Source organism: Pelodiscus sinensis, chromosome 11 (assembly GCF_052426305.1).
Source record: "Pelodiscus sinensis isolate ZL-2025 chromosome 11, ASM5242630v1, whole genome shotgun sequence".
In the NCBI taxonomy this organism is placed as follows: Eukaryota; Metazoa; Chordata; order Testudines; family Trionychidae; genus Pelodiscus; species Pelodiscus sinensis.
The window spans coordinates 4,272,536-4,290,964 of NC_143062.1; the positions used below are offsets into that span (position 1 = coordinate 4,272,536).

The 18,429-nt window shown below is 43.9% G+C and overlaps 1 protein-coding gene across 2 annotated transcripts; it reads right to left on the minus strand.

Moving 5' to 3' along the window:
- Window positions 1–564: 564 nt before the first annotated feature.
- Window positions 565–18,210, minus strand: MKRN2 (makorin ring finger protein 2). Of its 2 annotated transcripts, none has more exons than XM_075939648.2 (8): window positions 18,037–18,210; window positions 16,917–17,045; window positions 15,506–15,684; window positions 14,071–14,378; window positions 10,714–10,928; window positions 9,338–9,448; window positions 3,849–3,993; window positions 565–1,761 (listed from the first exon to the last, which is right to left on the minus strand). In XM_075939648.2, the coding sequence occupies exons 1-8, from the start codon at window positions 18,060–18,062 to the stop codon at window positions 1,618–1,620; spliced, it is 1,257 nt and encodes a 418-aa protein (XP_075795763.1). In that variant the 5' UTR covers window positions 18,063–18,210; the 3' UTR covers window positions 565–1,617. The 2 variants fall into 2 exon arrangements, with proteins under 2 accessions (XP_075795763.1, XP_006117661.1); XM_006117599.5 differs by lacking the exon at window positions 18,037–18,210 and adding an exon at window positions 17,503–17,675.
- Window positions 18,211–18,429: the final 219 nt, after the last annotated feature.

Here is an 18,429-nt window from a genome sequence, read left to right on the forward strand (position 1 = left end):
GGTTGTTCCTAATCCTGAGCAAAACATTATGGTGGTTCTGTCAAAAGCTTACAGGTAAATATTGATTTACTACAACTTTGAAATTTTACTATGCAGAAGATCAGTGCTGCTTTTAACCATCTTAAATGAAACAAGCACAGAAAGTTTCCTTAGCTTTTAAATCATTTAAACTGAAGTGCTGGACTACAGGGTTTTTTCCTCTGCTACTTCCAGCTCTAAATGAGATGTGTGGCTAACTTCAGTTTCTGAGGTTCTGCTATATGAGCAAGACTATGGTTTGAACCCTGGGAATAGCTCAGATAATAAAAGCAGGCCTGCGAGTAAAGGCTTCTATGCCAACCCTGTTGAGGTTAGTCATACTACCAGTGACTGATCTTTGACTTCTAGTTTCCTGGAGACTGTCCTTGATTGTTCCTTTGTATAGGGTGGAGGGGGAAGCAGTCTATTAAAGGACAAACATTTTAATCTTAAATATTTTGAAAGTATGGGGGAAAACCATTGGACAAAATGGCCATACAGAAGAATTTTAAATTGAGACAATTCTGACAAAGGGATGCATACAAATTATATTCAGAATAAATTACATTTAATTTTAAGAGAAACTGTTAGGTTCTGTAATTGAAATCCAGTACATACAGTTCAATTGCCAATTATCATAATTCTAGGGTCTTGGGCAACATATTGGATTACAGACCAGTACAATGTGACTAGGCAGTGTGGATCATTCTTGCATGCATCTTCAGCAGTATCAGTTTTGAAACACTCCTTTTGCTCTCTACACTAGTTGCAGTGCAGCCATGTCAAGGCAAAGATTACCCCCTGATTCTCTTTACCCTGTTCATATTTCCCACTGCAAAGTCCTGGGGGAATTTTGCAATTTTCTATGGCTCTTCATGTTCATTTTTCAATTAGTACAGTTCACACTAATTAAAACATCAAAATGCAGAAGTTATAGGTATGGCTAATTGTTTAGTATTAGAAATCCTGCATCTTGCACTACAATGCTGTCAGCTCAACTTGTTTGATCATTGCTGTGCTTTTTGCAATAGGTACTGTATGAGGGGTATACAGAAATAATGCCCAAGAAATGGTGTTGGGAACAAGGCTGATTAAAGTGATGTCTCTTGGACTATCAAACCAGCCTCTCAATTTTTTTTAGGACTAGGGAGTTTGTAAGTGTTGTTATGGGCAAGTTAGTTGACATAATTCAGTAAGGTAAGTATGGAAAGTTAGTCAAACAGATACAAGTTAAAGAGACAAGGTGGGTGAGAGTTTACTGGCCCAACTTCTGTTTCAGGAAAGACTTATTACCTCTCCCACCTGCTCTCTCTAGTATCCTGGGCTTAAACACTGCAATTAAAGCTTTGGCAATTGGCCTCTGCTGTGTAAGATGTATGCACAAAATCACCCCTAAAGCTTCCTTTCCCCACACACTTGTTAGTGTTTTTATTTAAGATGCTTCTATTATTCCTATACAGATATTAAATTTCTACCAGGATCTCACCAGTAAGCCACAGGGCACATTACTTTTGACTGCTTGCTGTAAATTAAAACCTTCCCTAAATAAATAGTTGGACTGGTACAGAAGAAAACAAAACTTTTGTTCCTTAGTTCCCTTTATTGAGGAGTGGCAGACTCTTGATCTGCTCCTGAGAGGTGCATGAAAAGCTCTCCAAGCTCTGTCACTTCATCTTCAGTAGTGGGCATAGTCCTACTCTCTCTGTCTTCAATAAAATCCCAGAGCCGAACAGAATTGAAGAACTGTGAAAACAGAATAATATGTAAGCTCAAACTGACATCTTATTCCTGGCTGTATAAGTTGGACCTTCCTGTTCCAGCACCCTGACGAACATGTATGGTCCTGGATGAAGGATTTTGCTGGCCCCTCTGCTGCCGCCTTGGTTTTACCTCTATCCTTGTTTTTATTTACTTCCCCCTTTTTTTCTGAAGTTGATAAATCTTGAATGGGAAAATACATGCTCAAATTAAAAAGGGATAAGGAGTGTTTCTTACTATTCCTACTAACTGGCATATTTTGTTTTACTCAAGTAAAAAGCAGGCTGGAAGCAAGAAAAACATTGAACAGTCACCTTCTGCATTAGAAATCATTGTCAGTAACAAAACTTATTAGCTAATGTTTGAGACTAGCTCCATCTTAACTTTAGGAATCACCCGAGAGGGCTATCTGCATGTGCATGCACATATCCACCTAATAAGCAAATCAAATCTGAAAGGTACAAGCTAGTAGACATTAAGCCTGAACTGTCTCCTCAGAACACTTTCTACAATTCCCTTTGGACTTCCAACTATGTGAGAACAGCTCAAGTGCAGATTCCTGGCCCACTGAACTCTTACATGCAGCAGGCGTTAACCGAATACTTTTGCAGCACAAATCCAACAATGCGCTACTCCCCCAGACAGGAGAGGTATGCAATAGCTAGAGGATCAGGAATTTGTTAAAGATGAAGTTTTGACCAATGTGGGGGAAGAGACATTTTCCCCACTGACCGCAGAGCTCTTGAAAAGTAAGTGTAAGAGGAAGTTTCCTTTCATTTTGATTTTCATGCAAATTCACAATTGATGCCAAGATGGGCACCCAAAAGGTGGCTTTTAAAGAGCAAAATGCTTTTCTTAAATTTGCCTCAGCCTAGACAGAAAGGAAGGATGGGGAACACTTCGGGTTGGGAGCTGCTGACCCACACAAAAAGAGTCGGGGGGCTGCACAAAGGCAGCAAGAAAACCCCTTACCTGACATGGCCGCTGACAGAAGCGGAAAGACTCTTCCCGTTGCCCTTGCATACAAGAGCCTAGAGGGGCCTGGCTAGTAGACTGAGGGCTGCCTTAAGCTCTGTGGTGGGGCCAACCAGGAGGAGTTCTGCATGTCTGGGCAGGATGGACGTTTACAGATGTTAACTGTGTAATTCATTAATTATGGCCAACAAAATGTGTTGACTATCAACACAGGTTAGCACTAAGAATTCAGCCCTCGCTTGCATTGGGGCCTGTGAACTATCCCCAGTGCAGCTCTGCAAGAACTCTTGGTGCAGAACCACAGGACCCAGCATAAGCTGGGACTGAGCCAGGCTGCTGGCCAGCCTGCTAAAAAGTTTACTGGCAGAACCTGGGGGGCTGAGAGGGATGCATGAAGCAATAGCATTAACTGATAATCCACTTACCAGTTAATCATTTAACCAGTTACACTATTATATCCCTAGGGAGGATGCAAGAGTGGGTTGGGGATTGGTGGGTCTGGGAAGGTGGTAGGGCTGGGCAGGGAGGGGAAGGAGGAGGGGAGGTCTGGGTGGTGGATGGGCACTTACCTGAACAGCTCCACAGCTCCCAGTGCTTCCTTACAGCAGGGGTGGGGAACCTGTGGCCCAGGAGCCAGATCAGCCCCCAGGCTTGCCTGCAACTGCCCCCATGAGGTTAGCAAGCCATCTGCAGTTGGGGGAGGGAGGAAGGGAGAAGAGAGGAGCACCGATTCCTGCTGCTCCTATTGGCCATAATGTTGGCCAATTAGAAAGCCTCCAAACAATGCTTTGCTACACTGCTGTTTCCTTAGCCAGGGGAGGGGAGAGGAGAGCAGCAGCAAACAGAGCTGCGGGTCGGATTTGGCTCCAGCTTTCCTAACACTGGCTGGCTCTCACAAGGGTGGCGAGCCAGTGGTGGCTCCCTAGCCCCACAGGGGGCAGTTGCATGGGGGGCCGCAGGGCTCATCCAGACAAGCCTGGGGCCAATCTGGCCCCTGGGCTGTAGGTTCCCCACCCCAGCTGTAAAAGGGCAATGGATGTTCAAGTGAGACTTTCAAGCAGGACTTCAAGCAAATCAATGACTAAATATCTGCTCACCCGCACAGTCCCCTCTGAGCTCAGTTGTTTTCGTGGTTTCTCAGGTTTGGCTCGTGTCCCGTCTGGGTAAGCATGAAGGTAAAGGCATTTTCCTCCAAAAGGGCAGGTTCCCTTTCCTTGTTCAAAGTATTTGCATGCCTTTTTCCTGAAAGAGAAGAACTACTTTCTTTAAATGATGGTAAAAAACATCCAGGGGACAAAAACTTCTCCAGAACATCTACTCCAGGTTAGTTCCTAACACCCCATCTCAGAAAGGCCCTGCATTAGAGAACTCATTCCCCAATCAAGCAGGAATAGCTCAATGGTTCCTGAACCAAACACCGTAATTTAGTGAATAAACCCCACGGTTTTTCCCTTTTGAGTTTAGGAATCCCTGGATACCCCACGCACCACTATAGCCCACAGGAGAGAGACAGTGAATAATGGTACTCCAAAGCCCCTTTAATCACCTGTCAATGAACCGCAGCTGAGGGTAATGCGAAGCTCCTGTAATCAGCTGATAAGGCCAAGCAGTCAGGGCTATATAACCCCTTTGAACAACACCATTTAGTCAGTCGCTGATTTTAACTTGTAGCATTTTAAACTTTTACCCTTTTTAAGCTTTTCAAACTTTAAAGCTTTTAGATCAGAGTGAATGCGAATGCAAAGCCTTTTTTTTTAAACTGTTTTTCTTTTATTAGTTGCACAACAAAGTAATGTTTTAAATGTGTTGCCCCGCGCCCGCAACTTGCTCCGGACGCCTTCCCTTTGTCAGTCCAGGCTGGGAGCCTCCCCTCTGCTGGGGATGCCTCTGCCCCGACTCCAGAGCATTCCTGGCTGCAAGTTTCCCCACATTGTTTGGTACCCAGCCGGGCAAAGGTAGTGAAGGTGGGGGGTGGGGTGGGGTGAAGGATCCTCTGCCATTTCTGTAAAAAAAAAAATCCCTATATAACCCGCTCACGACTATAACCCGCAGGGGGGAGGGGTTTGTAAAATATAACCCAGGGGGTATATTTGCTAAATTATGGTAGTTACTGCAGTGTCAGGAAGGATTTTTTTTTTAAAGCAATGACATCTGCTCTTCCCTGCAGCGGGTACAGCTCCTCCTCATTGACCCCAGACCCAGCTGGCCCTATATTTAAACACTCTAATTTTAACATAAGCAACAAAAGTTATCTAGATGGTGAAACCAAGTCATGATGCTGCACTGATCAAAGCACCAACTGAAGCAGAAAGCTCAGTGGAACTAGAAGAGTCAAGTTTGCTCCTTCAAAGTTACAATTAAAACCTTAGTAATTATTGCATTCAGTGAGTAACTACCCTTGGAGGCAAAAGGAACCCGAAGCACTATTTAACCTTCAGTATAAAATGAAAAAAGGATTTGCCCAATGACAATAATGGAGTGTTCTAATTTATACACATTGTGAGATGAGGCAGCACCCAGTTTATGAACGGAATGAATCCAACCAGAGACGTTGAGAGAGAAAATGTGTACTTCAACATTGCAGCCATAATAATCCTTCATCTATGTTTGTTACTCATCTCAGATCCTCCTAGCTAGGTGGGAACTATGTACCTGTTTTGCTATATAAAGGGAAGAGTTGCATTTCCTGGTAACACACAGACCAAGACAAAACTGCCGGATCAGTTAACCTAATAATGTACTTTCACCGAATTATAAGAATAGCTGAAGAGCTACATTTCCTCCTATGCACGCCAAGTCTAATGATTTTAACTGAAGTATAGGATCTATATGTCAGCAAGAGGAACAAATTTCCCCACAGACCTACATTAAATAATAACATACAAAAGCAAGTGCAAATTTTACCTTTCAATTAGTTGCTGGATAGAGAAGAAATGAATGTCTGAAAGCTTGTTTTTTCAAACACCAATGGCTATACACGAGAGGCCACCCAGATTTTTGCCACATTCCTCCTCCCCTACTTAAACACAAGAATGTTTCTGGGAAACATCACCCTTTCCATTTCCACACACAAAAACCACTAATGCTCCCTACAGTCAGACACAGATCAAGCCACAAAGTACTGAGCTGGTTGTTAGCAAGCTGCAGCTACAAGGTCCACCTCCTGTAATATTAATAGCACCGACCCCAATGTGACTGATAAATGTGCACTCTACAGAAATAGAGAACCAGACACAAAGTAAACAACATGCTCTGTAGCAAACAGTGAAGGTCACAGAACTTTACAGCTGATATGCTGTTAGAGAAACATTTAACTGAACCCTAAAAGACTGACGAACCCTCGATTCGCTGTTAGCTTATAAACAAATGAGCTAGTATTACAGGTACACTCTATTTGTCTCACCTTCACTTGCCCTCATGTGGGTGGCCTCAAGAAGGAGAAGGGCTTTTCTTCAAAGACTATTGCAGATTTCCAGTAAGACAATTAGTCTCCCAAATGTTGGAAAGAGAAAAGCCAAGAAAATAGCCTTAATGTGCTGCTAACTCTGGTTTGAATGGAGAACCCCACCCCACCCCACCCAAGGGAATCACATTTTTCTACATCACAACCTCTCTCTTTTCTCTCAAGTTTTGCCGCAAAAATTTTTTTTTGGGGGGGGAGTGGAGAGGCATGAGGATTTTTCAAGAATCGAAAAGGGTGATGCCAAAAGGTTTGGGAACCACCGATCTAAGGGCTTGTCTGCACTGGCAAGTTACGTTGAGGACGTGTCAACAAAACATGCATGAGCATTCAATCGTGACTTGTTGCAAAAGTCATTTTTGTCAACAAAAACCTTCCAGCTCCACCCTCCCTATGTTATCTCCACTGCATGTTTGTCGACACCCCAAGGCCTTTTGTCCTTGATTCTGGGCTCATGAAATGGCCCATGATTCCCAATCAGCTGCTTTAGTCAGCAGTTTGAACTCTCCTGCCCTGCAGCCAGGTGACCAGCTACCCACCCCACCTCCTTGCAAGCCCAATGAAATTTAATTCCCTTTTCTTGCAGCCTAAGCACCTGCAAAACTCCTCCCCCATGGGCTGGCTCAGCACGCAGCCGTCTCATGACATCTTCCCAGGTGCCCAGGCCTGGTCATCACAAAAACACTCCCCTGCTTGGACTGCTGCAGAGCTGGTGGATCTGATCACTGTATGGGGAGAGCAGTTTGTTCAGTCCTAGCTGCGGGTGACCAATAGGAACTGGGACATGTCTGGGCACATTTCTCCATCTCTGTGTGAAAAAGGGTATGAGCAGGATACGTAGGGATGTTTAGTGATTGATCAGCTAATTGATAGTTAGTGGAATTTCCATCGATTAGCCTATAAGGGGGTTAACTCCCAGGGCGGAGCGAGCCAAGACCAAGTAGTCCCAGGTCACACCGGCTCTAGGACCGCTGTGGATCTCTTACTACATTTAAAAGGCAGAGCCGCAGCGGGGGACCTGGCCTGAACCAGGACTGCTCAGTCCCAGCTTGTGCTGCCTCCCCGACAGCATCTCTTCCCTCACTGAGATGGTGCTGGGGCGAACGGGCTTTTAATACAAATAGAGAGGCAGCAGGGGTTGGGAGGAGCGATTAGTTGAGTACTGACTTGATTACTCACTCACACCCCTAGCATAGAGTGAAGATGGTCACAGAGTGTGTCTGGCAGCTAGGAACTGTTCTTTGCTGCTGCCGTGTGTGCACTACAGGGAACGAGACACCTTAGAAAATAGAGAGGATTTTGTTTATGAAGAGCTACATCAGTCAGAGAGAAGGCAGACATTAGGACCAGTACTCAGAAAGAGCTGAGGAACCACAAGGACAACCCGGCCTTTGCCAGGCTGGCCACAGAACACATGCTCATGGCCATGGAGGGACACACTGACATCCTAAAGTACTTGAAGCAGCACAGTGAGCTAACAGGCTGCTCACCCACCTACCCACGGCCGATTCTAGATTCTGTGTTCGGAAATTCCCCCCACTACACACTCAGATTCTTTCCCCTTTATTGGGAGTCCAAGTTTTCCGTATGCATTCCACCACCTCTCCCAACTGCTATGACGATGTCCAGACCTACACATACCTGTGAGTTAACCCTTTGCCAGCATCTCTTACCAGCGTGAGCAGCCCCAATCCAAAAATGGTTCCTACTCCTGCCAATAAAGCTAATGCCTCCTGGGTAACTGGTTAACCATTTACACCACTACAACATACCTGCCTGGAAATACCCTCATTTTATAATATCTAATTCATCTGAATCTTTTTTGCCATAGAAAAACTAAACTCAAGAGAACAAGTGCCCAACTCTTAAACAGCAATTCTGTGGTACATATTTCCACGGTGGTGGAGGAAGGACTGTAAGCTTTCCTAAAGGTTGTGTGTCACACTTTTTTAAATTACCAATTTAACACAGTTTTTTTTTTAATTGAATTATTCCAGAACAACTACTGCAAACAGTGTGTCTCCAGGAGATTAATGTACATCATCGTTCAGCTTTTAGCGTTCCAACATGGGACAAAAACTTACTAGTGCAACGTAAAGATCTATTTACACACCCTTCATAATGGGGATGAATGATAATGAAAAGTATTAGTGAGTAATGATACTTTACCCTCCCACCAAAAAGAGAAACTCACAGATGGCACAACAGCAACAAATCCTTCAACAACCCTGCAAAGTTTTACCTCATTTTACAGACAGGAAAATGGAAACAAAGAAATAAGATTATAAAAGTCAGCTCAGTGATTTGTTTTTTCCTCCCTTTACAATGCAAAAGTACAATACAGGCAGTCCCCGGGTTACATGGATCCGACTTACATCGGATCCCTACTTACAAACAGGGTGAGGCAACCCCGCACTAGCTGCTTCCCCCCAGCAGACCAGGGAGACGCGAAGCTAGCGCCCCCCAGCAGACCAGGGAGACGCGGAGCGGCTTTTCTCAGCAGACACCTCAGCTTGAGAATAAAGGAGTGAGGGAAGTGAGGTGTGGGAGAATAAAACTGAGCTCTGGAGAAATGTTTGGCTAGAGTTTCCCCTACAATATGTACCAGTTCCGACTTACATACAAATTCAACTTAAGAACAAACCTACAGTCCCTATCTTGTATGTAACCCGGGGACTGCCTGTACTCTGGTGTAACTGCCTGGGTTAATAAAATCAGCAGAAGTTATCTAAATGTAGTTTTGGGAAGTAAGCAAAAATACCCTTGACAACCAATTTTGAAAAGTAGAATTACTAACACTCCCCCCTGGAGAGAGGGGGATTTCTAATTTAAGCGTAAGGGATATTTTCAAAAGGTATTAGTCTAGCTAAAATGAAAATTAAATTCATGTTATTCAAGGGAAGACCAATGCTAGACATGAGTTCCTTCACTTTCACTGAAATCACAGGAGACATATATGGGGGAGGGGGGAGTTTGCGTGTGCGTGTGCGCGCACGTGTACTTTCCACAAGGTATGTTCTGTATGATATTAAAGAAAATATTTTAAAGAGGAAAGTATTGAATACCTTGGTCCACTACCTTTTCAGTTTATCTAAGAAAAAAATAAATGATAGCTAGCAAACTTACCCCATTCCCTGTTTAAATGCCTCTATCAGCTTATTTTTCTTGTTCTGGTCTTCAACCCAGTATACACTAGGTATTACAAACTCTGATGTCACTCGGCACTGAGGACAGGATCTTAAATGGGTAATAAAAAGAAATTAAATGTACATACAACTTGCTGAGAATAGATATTTCTCAACAACTAGCCATGAACAGCATATGCAGAAAGGGGACTAGGATCTTTCATACTGAAGCATCAAAGTGTATCATAGCTGATTACCCTGTACACTGTGTATACACACTTTTTAAATAATTAAAATCAATTCAACAGAAATAAACTAGTTGAGCCCAATCAGGTTTGGTCCAAGCTATAGTTTAATCAACATTGAATAGTTAGCATGCTTTTCCTAATCAGTGTGGCTAATGATTTTCCCCTTAAGAATTAAGCTATCCAAACAATATTAGACACTACAGCAGCAGAAGAGCACAAGAGACGTTTAATACTTGACCTGTCTACTAAGAGTGAAACTAAGCAGGCTAATTAGAATAGTGATCTTGTGAGGTGGACACATTCATTAAAACCCAGATTATTTCATATGGAACGTCTAATGGCCATCAGATAATTTTTAGCGATTACCAATGAGCTGCCAAAAGACTATAATGTACCGGCCCCATGAACCATCCAATCTTTCAGCCATACCTTCTTAATATTAAATTCCATTCTTTTTCCTAATAGCTTTGCAGATAGTTGATGAGATCACAAATAGTATTGAAGAGTGTCAGTCCTACTTTCTGAAAAGGTTGAAAACGTGTCGGTTTTTGCAGTAGTTCACCCGGGAGTCAAAACTAACCTCAACAGCCTCATTTCCAGTAACAGACCAAGCTACTCACAGGTGAGTGCCCATTGGGAGCGCTACTCTACTATGAGTAGCTATCTGGGTGCTACATGTCACTGTAGCAAACTCATTGTGAAGGATTTCAGTTCTACAACCCACTTCAGTATAAGAATGGAAAATATTTTCCAAAGTTTTCCTTGAGACATATGTAACTTTCTAAGAAGTCCCAGAGAAAGAGCAAGTTTCATCTTTTGTCATCAAACAGATTCTTAAATGTTCCTGGTATTTTTGTTCTAAAGAGAATCAAGCTTTAAATGCATGTATATAGCTAAAAAGAGGGGATACGAAGTCAAGATTTTCGTCACAACCTCAGTATTGGACACATTCGTCTTCTAGGGGCATAGAATTTCTCTTTGTGAACACAGTTTGATATGAAAGAGATAGCACCGTGTCCAGTCAAAAGATTAATAGAAGAGATTACCCGAATGACAGAAGCTACAAAGAATGTGATCTGAGGGGACACAATTCCCACTGGTGGAGCTCTTGCACAAAATTTATACTTACTTTATGATCACATTCTCAAATTGTTTAGCACACCTCCACTGCCGGATGCAGGACAAACAGTAGATGTGATTGCAGTTAGAAAGGATTCCAAACCTCCTCTCTGAGGCAGATGGTTTCTCATACACCACTTCCATGCAGATACTGCATACTTTGTCCTGACTTGCCTGAAAGGCAAAGGCCTTCTCCATTTCATGTTCAAATGCTGCCATGCACATCTAGGTAATAAAAGACGACAGAAGCAAAGAGTTGCTCCGAGTGTCTGCCATATTTGCACAAGGATTCTAGCTTGTAAAAAACAAATATCTATGTAAGTCATGTAGAAAGAAAACATAGTATTAGTGCATCTAACTCTGAGAATCTAGCTCATATCTTTTGTTTAATAAAGCATCCCAAAAAATCTGTTAAGAGCACTAAGGTTGCAAATTCCAGCCCACAAAAGTTAGAAAACACCAAAATTAAGATTCCCTGTGCAACTTAATGCATACTCCACAGGGTAAATTAAGATACAGTCTTTAATTACATGACCAACCCATTTATTCCAGAGCATCCCTGCCTTCTTCAGTGCACAGAATTATGGCTGCACCTTCAGTGAGCACTTTCAATATTTGTTTCATGCTTGTTCACTGTGTGGACCCAGAACTTATTTACTGCACACTATTTAAACCTAGCGATGTTCAAGTCGGATCCTGGAGCTATCCTCACTGCGGATCTGAACAACAGACGGATCTGAACAACAGACCTTATTGACTATACAATTAGCCAGATAACTGCAATTTAATATCCCTATTTAAACTCTGTTCTGAATACATGTTAATTTCTTCTGCATATTTTCTACGGTGATCATCACTAGGATAACTGAGTGCTTCACATATATTGATTTGTTTTCACAGTACTCCTGTGAAGTAAGACAGCATTACTATTCCCAGGCAGCTTTAACTCTGGCTTTTTGTAACTTTTCAGTGCTTGACTTTACAACCGTAACATTCTGTTAAGGATTCGGATGCAATTTCTGATTGGATTTAAGAAAAAAAAAAACCACCCACCCACACACCAAAACTAGAATTACAGAAATACCAACATATGGCATCAGATTGACAGCCCTATAGGTCATCAGTAAGACTGGAACCATGAATGAACCTTTGAATCCACTGCACAGATCTCAGCCACTTGAGTAATACAATAAGTGATAGATGCAGTAAGGTTGCCATCCTTCAAGTGGGCCAGATTTAGAGGAGGATGAGGGACACTTTGCCAGTGGTTTTAACAGGTATTTGCTGATGGAAGAATATTGACACCAAAAAGCTCAGGTTGCCTTGCAGATTCTGAAGAGGAATGTATTCTAGTGGTTACAAACCCTTCTCCCTGAAACATGTATTAACTTGGCACAGCAAAAATTCCTACTGCTAGCTGATGGAGATCATAATTATAAAACCGAAGGACCATTAAAAAAAAAAAAAAAGGCAAAACACAAACTACCCCCAGCTTTACTAACAAAATTACTGCATATGCAAAAGAACCAACTGAACCATCAACAGCTGACTTGCCTCTGATTTAGGGATGTTAAAATGTGTTTTTCTAGGTAAACATGTAACTGCTGAAATTTTCAGTAGTAACACATTTACACATGGAGGAAGGAGGGAAGTGGCTCCTGCCCCTCACCCAATCACAGTGCTGCCTCTGATACAGAGGCAGCAACGTGGGGGGGGGGGAGGATGCCATGCAGTTACAGGAAAAGCTGGCTTTTAAAGCCAGCTCCCCACATGCACCAGCTTCCACCTTTCTCCACCGCTCCTCCCCCCTCCCTCCCCCCCATGTTGCTGCCTCTATCAGAGGCAGCAGCACAGTAGGGAGGCAGGGGAGAGCTTAAAAGCCAGCTCCCTGAAAACATCAAATCCCGCTTGCTTCTGCTTCCCTCTCCCAGCCTCCAACCCATGCTGTCCAAAATTATGTTCGAGTTCAATATACAGTATCTGAAGTGAACTGAACCTAAAATGCTATTCTCGAGCCATTTAGTCCCAATATGGATAGCAGTAGAATGCAGCAATTACAGCTAATGTCAGTAGCGACTAGAAGTTACCATCTGATTGCACAGCAGAAGACTATGATAAATGAGTTGGTATCTCAGATCAATGTAGTCTGAAAGAAGGCATACAAGTAGAATTTAGACAATCTAGTGATCTTTCAGACACACTGTAAAAGCCATCCATTTGTGAGGTTTTTGGAGAGAGCCAAGGGGATTCTTCCCACAATGATGGATGTATGGCTGAATTCCTGTAGGATGTTTATTTTAATGAGATTGGGATTTTGAAGTATTAGTTACATGTTCAGGTGCCTAGCGAGTGTAGCAGAGGCTGGACTACCCTGCCCTGGCAATAAATGGTTATGTCTGTCTTGTCCAAAATGTGGATTTCTGGCCTGTTTCAAGTCTGGTGTGCCAAAGCACGCAGGCAAGGCTTGGGTTAATAGGGAAACAGAGTCAGGAACTGTGACAGTCAGCAATTGTTTAGCATAACAATGCAGATTAAGCATGGTATGAGAGACCACGTCAAAAAAAAAAAAACACACGACAAGCAGCCTTGTACTGGTACTTGTTTCTGATAAACAAAAAGTACAGACGCAGCCATGAAACTGTCAACTGCGCACATAGCAGTAACATCAGGAGTAGGAGGATGTACCCCAAATAGGGGCAATGGGCATTTTACATGTCCTACGCAATATGTAATCAATTGGTAAATATTATTAGAACGATCAAGTCTCGCTTTGCTATAAATTGGGCTTAGTAAGAACAATCAATGTTAGGGAATGGGCAGGATTGACCCAAACATCCCGCTCGACGTAACTAGAAGTAATTAGGCCCTTCACACCAGAGGCCCAGTGCATGGAATTCCAATTCGTGGGAAGAAACAGAATCACAACCTCCTACCTGGCACTGCAGGTAGCATATGGGTGAAGTATAAGTAAGTTAGGGTTTATTATTGTATATAGTAGATCTTTTAGTAATTGCTTTTGCATTGCTTTGCACTGCATTAATTGCTTTTGAATTTATTAAGATTTAAATTGTATAGTAATTGTTCTTAAGGAATGTAAGACTTAAACAACTATATTAACTGCTTAAAACGCACAATAAATAAGAAACTGGTTAAGTAGCCCTGGCGTGTTCTGGTTTACCTTGAATCTAAAATAAATTGAACCATACGACACAACTTCAATAAGTTTCTTATTGAAGTTAATTAAATCTAAATTAAATATACACATAAATTCTCTATAAAGCACTAAGTGATCCTGTGACATACAAGCATATTTATATTGTGTTTTAGACCTGAGTCTCATTTTGATTTTATTTATGTTCATCTTTACCTTCTCATGAGCCTTCCTCTGCTCTGGGTCAAAGGGATGAAGTACTCGCAATTCACAGATTTCACACACATCTCCATGGAGGTAAAGACAGCGGTCACCAAACTGGCATTCCCCAGCTGATGCATAGGGACATAGCAGTTGTCCATCAGTATAGGAAGTTCCAGCCACTGGATCTTCTTCGAGCCCGCTGCAAATAGCTTCTAAATATGAATGAGGCTTCATTTCCACATTATCAGTTTTGTCACTGCAACACACTGGATCACTCAGAGAACTTTGTCTCACCTGTTCTTCATTCAAACCACATAAATCTTAAAAGAAAAAGCATTGTGTGTAGCATGTCAGACCACAGAAGCATAAAAACAGCAGCAACCTATTGAATTTTTTCCTCATTAAGAGTTAAACCCTTACATCAGATTAACAGGTGAATATGGCACCTTTCAGTCTCAAATTATCCATCTTTACAGTCTTAAACCACCTGCTATAAAGCCCGAAGACACCAAGTACAGCAAACCAAGCATTTTGATCTTAAGTAGTATAGAAAACTAAGCTAACATTACATTCCGATTTGCAATTTTAAGTAACTATTAACAACACATGATCCTTTCATTGGCCAACTGAATTTTCTAATGGGGGAAATGGGTGGGCACAGGGAGTTTTAGCTAATACTGTAGCCTGCTTCTCCTGCCAATGAGCCTTTTTTGAAAGTTCAAGTTCCCTTAGTGCTAACAATTGTAAGGCACCTCTAGATAAGAGATCACCAATTACTTAGAAACTCCAACTTCTCACAGACATTCATTCCCACATCATCCCCTTTCTCAACTGAAACAAAGCTATGCCGCTCATATAGAAAAAATGGCTTATGGAGAAAGGCAAAGCAGAGATCATGGTCTATTTACTAGTTCTATTCTCTGACATTACTATCAAGCTTCCTTGAGCATCTTAACACAGACCATAGGTAGGAAGACTGAACAGGAAAGGAAATCTGGGTTTTGCAGGGCTGTGATGGGGAAGAAGATTCAGCACTACAACCTCACAGAGGACTGGAGATGCACAAAGGGAGAGATTGGGGGAGGAGGGAGTTGTATTGCATATGTGTGCAGTAAAAGGAGGAAAAGGGCATGTGGGAGCGCAGTTCCTCTGGGCTGAGACATCAGCAACTGAAGGGTTCCTTAATGCAGGTGCCTGAGGGACATAAGAAGGTCATCAGGGATGTGTGGGACAAAAGTAAGGTTGACTATTCACATTAGTAAAGTCACTAACTTGCATAAATATTTGTAGGATATGCTCTATGGATGTTACAAAAGCAAACACACCCATTATAGCCAGCACTGAAATCAAAGTGATGAAAAGCAAAGAATGGAAAACAGAACTATTGTTAAAAATCCATCAGAAACCAAAACCAGCAAAGAGATTGACACCGATTGCTCTTACTCACTTCGATCCCTAAGCACTAATGTTCTCTTTTTGCGTTTTCCAGGCTCATGTGTTTTGTTCTTGATTACAGCCACGTTGGGCTCTGGCAGAGGGTTGGGGCTCTGAAACGATGGTGAAGAAAGGCTGGGTGGCATAGTTCCCACTGCACCACCAGCCCCCGATGGTCTGGTGTGATCATATCTGGAGAGAAAACAACATAACATTAAGTGCTACAAAAGCTAAGTTTTAGTTCAATGCACAGTCACTATTACTCCAGAAAGCTAACAGATAATGTAGCAAACTCTTGATTTCCACTAACGAGCCAGTTTATTCAATGGATTAATTTATGTATCACGTGTTCAGCTATAACAAGAATGATTATACTCCTGCTTAGAGTATCTATAACACCTTTCCAGAACCTCAAACCATTTTATACATATTAAGCCTTATGAGAGGAGATCCCCATTTTACATTAAAATTAAGACCTACATTTTAAACAGCCAGCAGGGTGTTAGTTACTTGGCACCTTTGAAATATCAAGTCATACTAAGGATGTCAATGTGTAGACGACTACATGATTAACCAATAAGCCTAGGCTTATCAGTTAATTCTGTCAACTACACACATTCCCCCCTTGCTGCCTCTGTATCAGAAGGGGGGGGAAATAGGAGGAGGTAGGAGCCAGTGCCCACTCTCAACAAGCACTGAATTGACCTGACCCACCCCCACCTCCTGCGCTGCTGCCTCTAATAGAGAAGCAGCAGTGTGGAAGGTGAAGGGTAGGCTGGAGCCAATATGTGCAGAAAGCCAGGTTTTCCAGCCAGCACCCTGAACATACAGGCTCCGCAGACTCCCTTCCCCCCTTTGCTGCCTCCTATACAGGCAGGGGGGAGGCAGGAACTGTGCAAGGGGAAGGAGCCAACTTAAAAGTTGTTTACCTAGCACTGGCTCACATGGTTCTATCAGAGGCAGCAGCCTGGGATGGGAGGCAGAGTAGGGGAGGCTGCCACCGGAAAGCAGCCTCTGCCCATTGGGGGGCGGGGGGAGGGAGGAGGGGGAGGGAGGTGCATCTGATATGGTCTCCTACCCAAAAGCAGCCTGCAGCTTTTTAAAAGCCAACGCAAACTTCAAGGAGAAAGACATAGAAACATGATGGTCCATACAGGGCACAATGATATAAAAATAGGAAACTGCTCAGTATCCAACTTATCCATCAGGAGTTTAATGTTTGCCTTTCCTGTTACATCAGTGTGTTTATTTCAAAAAAAAAAAAAAAAAAAAAAAAAAAAAAAAAAGTAAGGTAATGGAAAGCCAATAAAACTAACTCTGTTGCTACTGTTCCTTTATTTGCTGGATGTTAAAACCGGTTACCTGGCATCACTTTTTCTAATTGCGGGGAACATACACTATGCTAGAAGAATGGCAATTTTTACCTGCAGCGAGTTCCATAAGCACACTGTCCTTTCTGGTAGTATCTGCAGACAGTAGAGGGTTTGCTTGTAGTTAAGTCATGTGAAAACAAACACCTGCCTCCTTCACGACACACCCCTTGCATATAATACCTGAAGAGAGAAATTGTTACAGCCACAGAAATCTGTTACATACGGTAAATTAAAGACATTTATTTTCCAGAGAAAAGTCTTGAAGAACATTTCTCTCTCAATCCTGCCCTTTGCTTTCCATTGCAAGAAAAATCTCAGATAAAGGATTACACATGGGGAAATGCTGAAGTTCTCTATACTCATAATCCAAGCTGGAAATATAGATTATACACTTTAAATCACATGATACAGCATTTCTGGTTGACACCTTCGTAAAAAAGTCCTCTTGGTGAACCACTAAATACTTTTACATAGGTATAGCTAAAATACAAACATTCTTGGTCACTAAGACAAGTATCTGCTTTTTGAGTAGCAGTAACAATGAACACTACATAATGCATATTTAAACAGAGCAAAAAAGATACATTATGTCATGTCATTTTCAACCCTACTATTGCTGGATAGAGAGTTAACTGACCCTATCGACAGGAGTCACAAGACACGCTGGTTCCTCCAGCAAATTGCTTGTATTCCCTTTGCTTTTCTGCAAGTTGCTCAGAAGAGGAGCGGCAACGAGCACAACTCGCTGGGAACTGAGCCCTACACACCAAACCAAGCACCGCGCTGCTCATTCCAGGGGACGAGACAGATCGTGGCGTTAGGGGGAACCGCCCCTTCCCCTGTGCAGTTTGCGCCCCCCCCGCTGGCAGCCTGACAGGAGCCGGCGGGTCGGGACCGCGCACGGCGCTGAGGCGAGCCCCGCTCCGAGAGGCAGGGGGAGCGCGCGGGCCGCCACCCCGCCCCGCCCCGCCCCGCCCCGCCCCGGCCCGTAGCTTGGCTCAGGCCGCTCCCAGGCGCAGCGCGCTCGCGAGGGACAAGCCGCCCGGGCCGAGCTCCGTGGGCAGGGCCGGGCCGGGAAGGGCCATTGCCGGGCCCGGCCGTAGGCCCAGGCGGGAGCGCGCGCCCAGAGCCGCCGGGCGGCGCCAGCGGGAGGGGCCGGCCCCGCTCTCACCTGCAGGTCACGTCCTTGGTGCTCATGCCTCCGCTCCCGTCGGCGCCGCTCGCTCGCGGTTCTGCGGAGCCCCGGGCGAGGGGCGGAGCCGCCGGGACTCGTCCCCGGACCCCTCCCGAAGGCGCCCGCGGCCTCCGGGGAACTATTCACAAGCGGGCTGAGCCATAGAGCCAGCGGGAGAGGCCAGAGCGCCGCTTCCGCGAACCATAGAGCTGCCTGCCGGGAGCTAGAGCGCCCCCTCCTCAGCCATTGGCACGGAGGCCGCCCTCTGCCCACGTCATAGACACCAGGCCTGGAAGGCCGCCCGCTAGGCCGCGACCCCAAGGCTGCCCGGCCCCGCCCACCGACGTAGGTAGCTGCAGAGCGCTGCCCCTGCGCCCTGGGCGAGGCAGC

Excerpts from the sequence above, each read along its gene's own strand:
- MKRN2 (XM_075939648.2), bottom strand. The coding sequence starts at position 18,062 with ATGAGCACCAAGGACGTGACCTGCAG. Across the intron at positions 15,685-16,916 it reads GCTTATGGAACTCGCTGCAG|ATATGATCACACCAGACCAT; the intron begins GTAAAAATTGCC and ends TTTTCTCTCCAG. Across the intron at positions 1,762-3,848 it reads GCTCAGAGGGGACTGTGCGG|TTCTTCAATTCTGTTCGGCT; the intron begins GTGAGCAGATAT and ends CTGTTTTCACAG.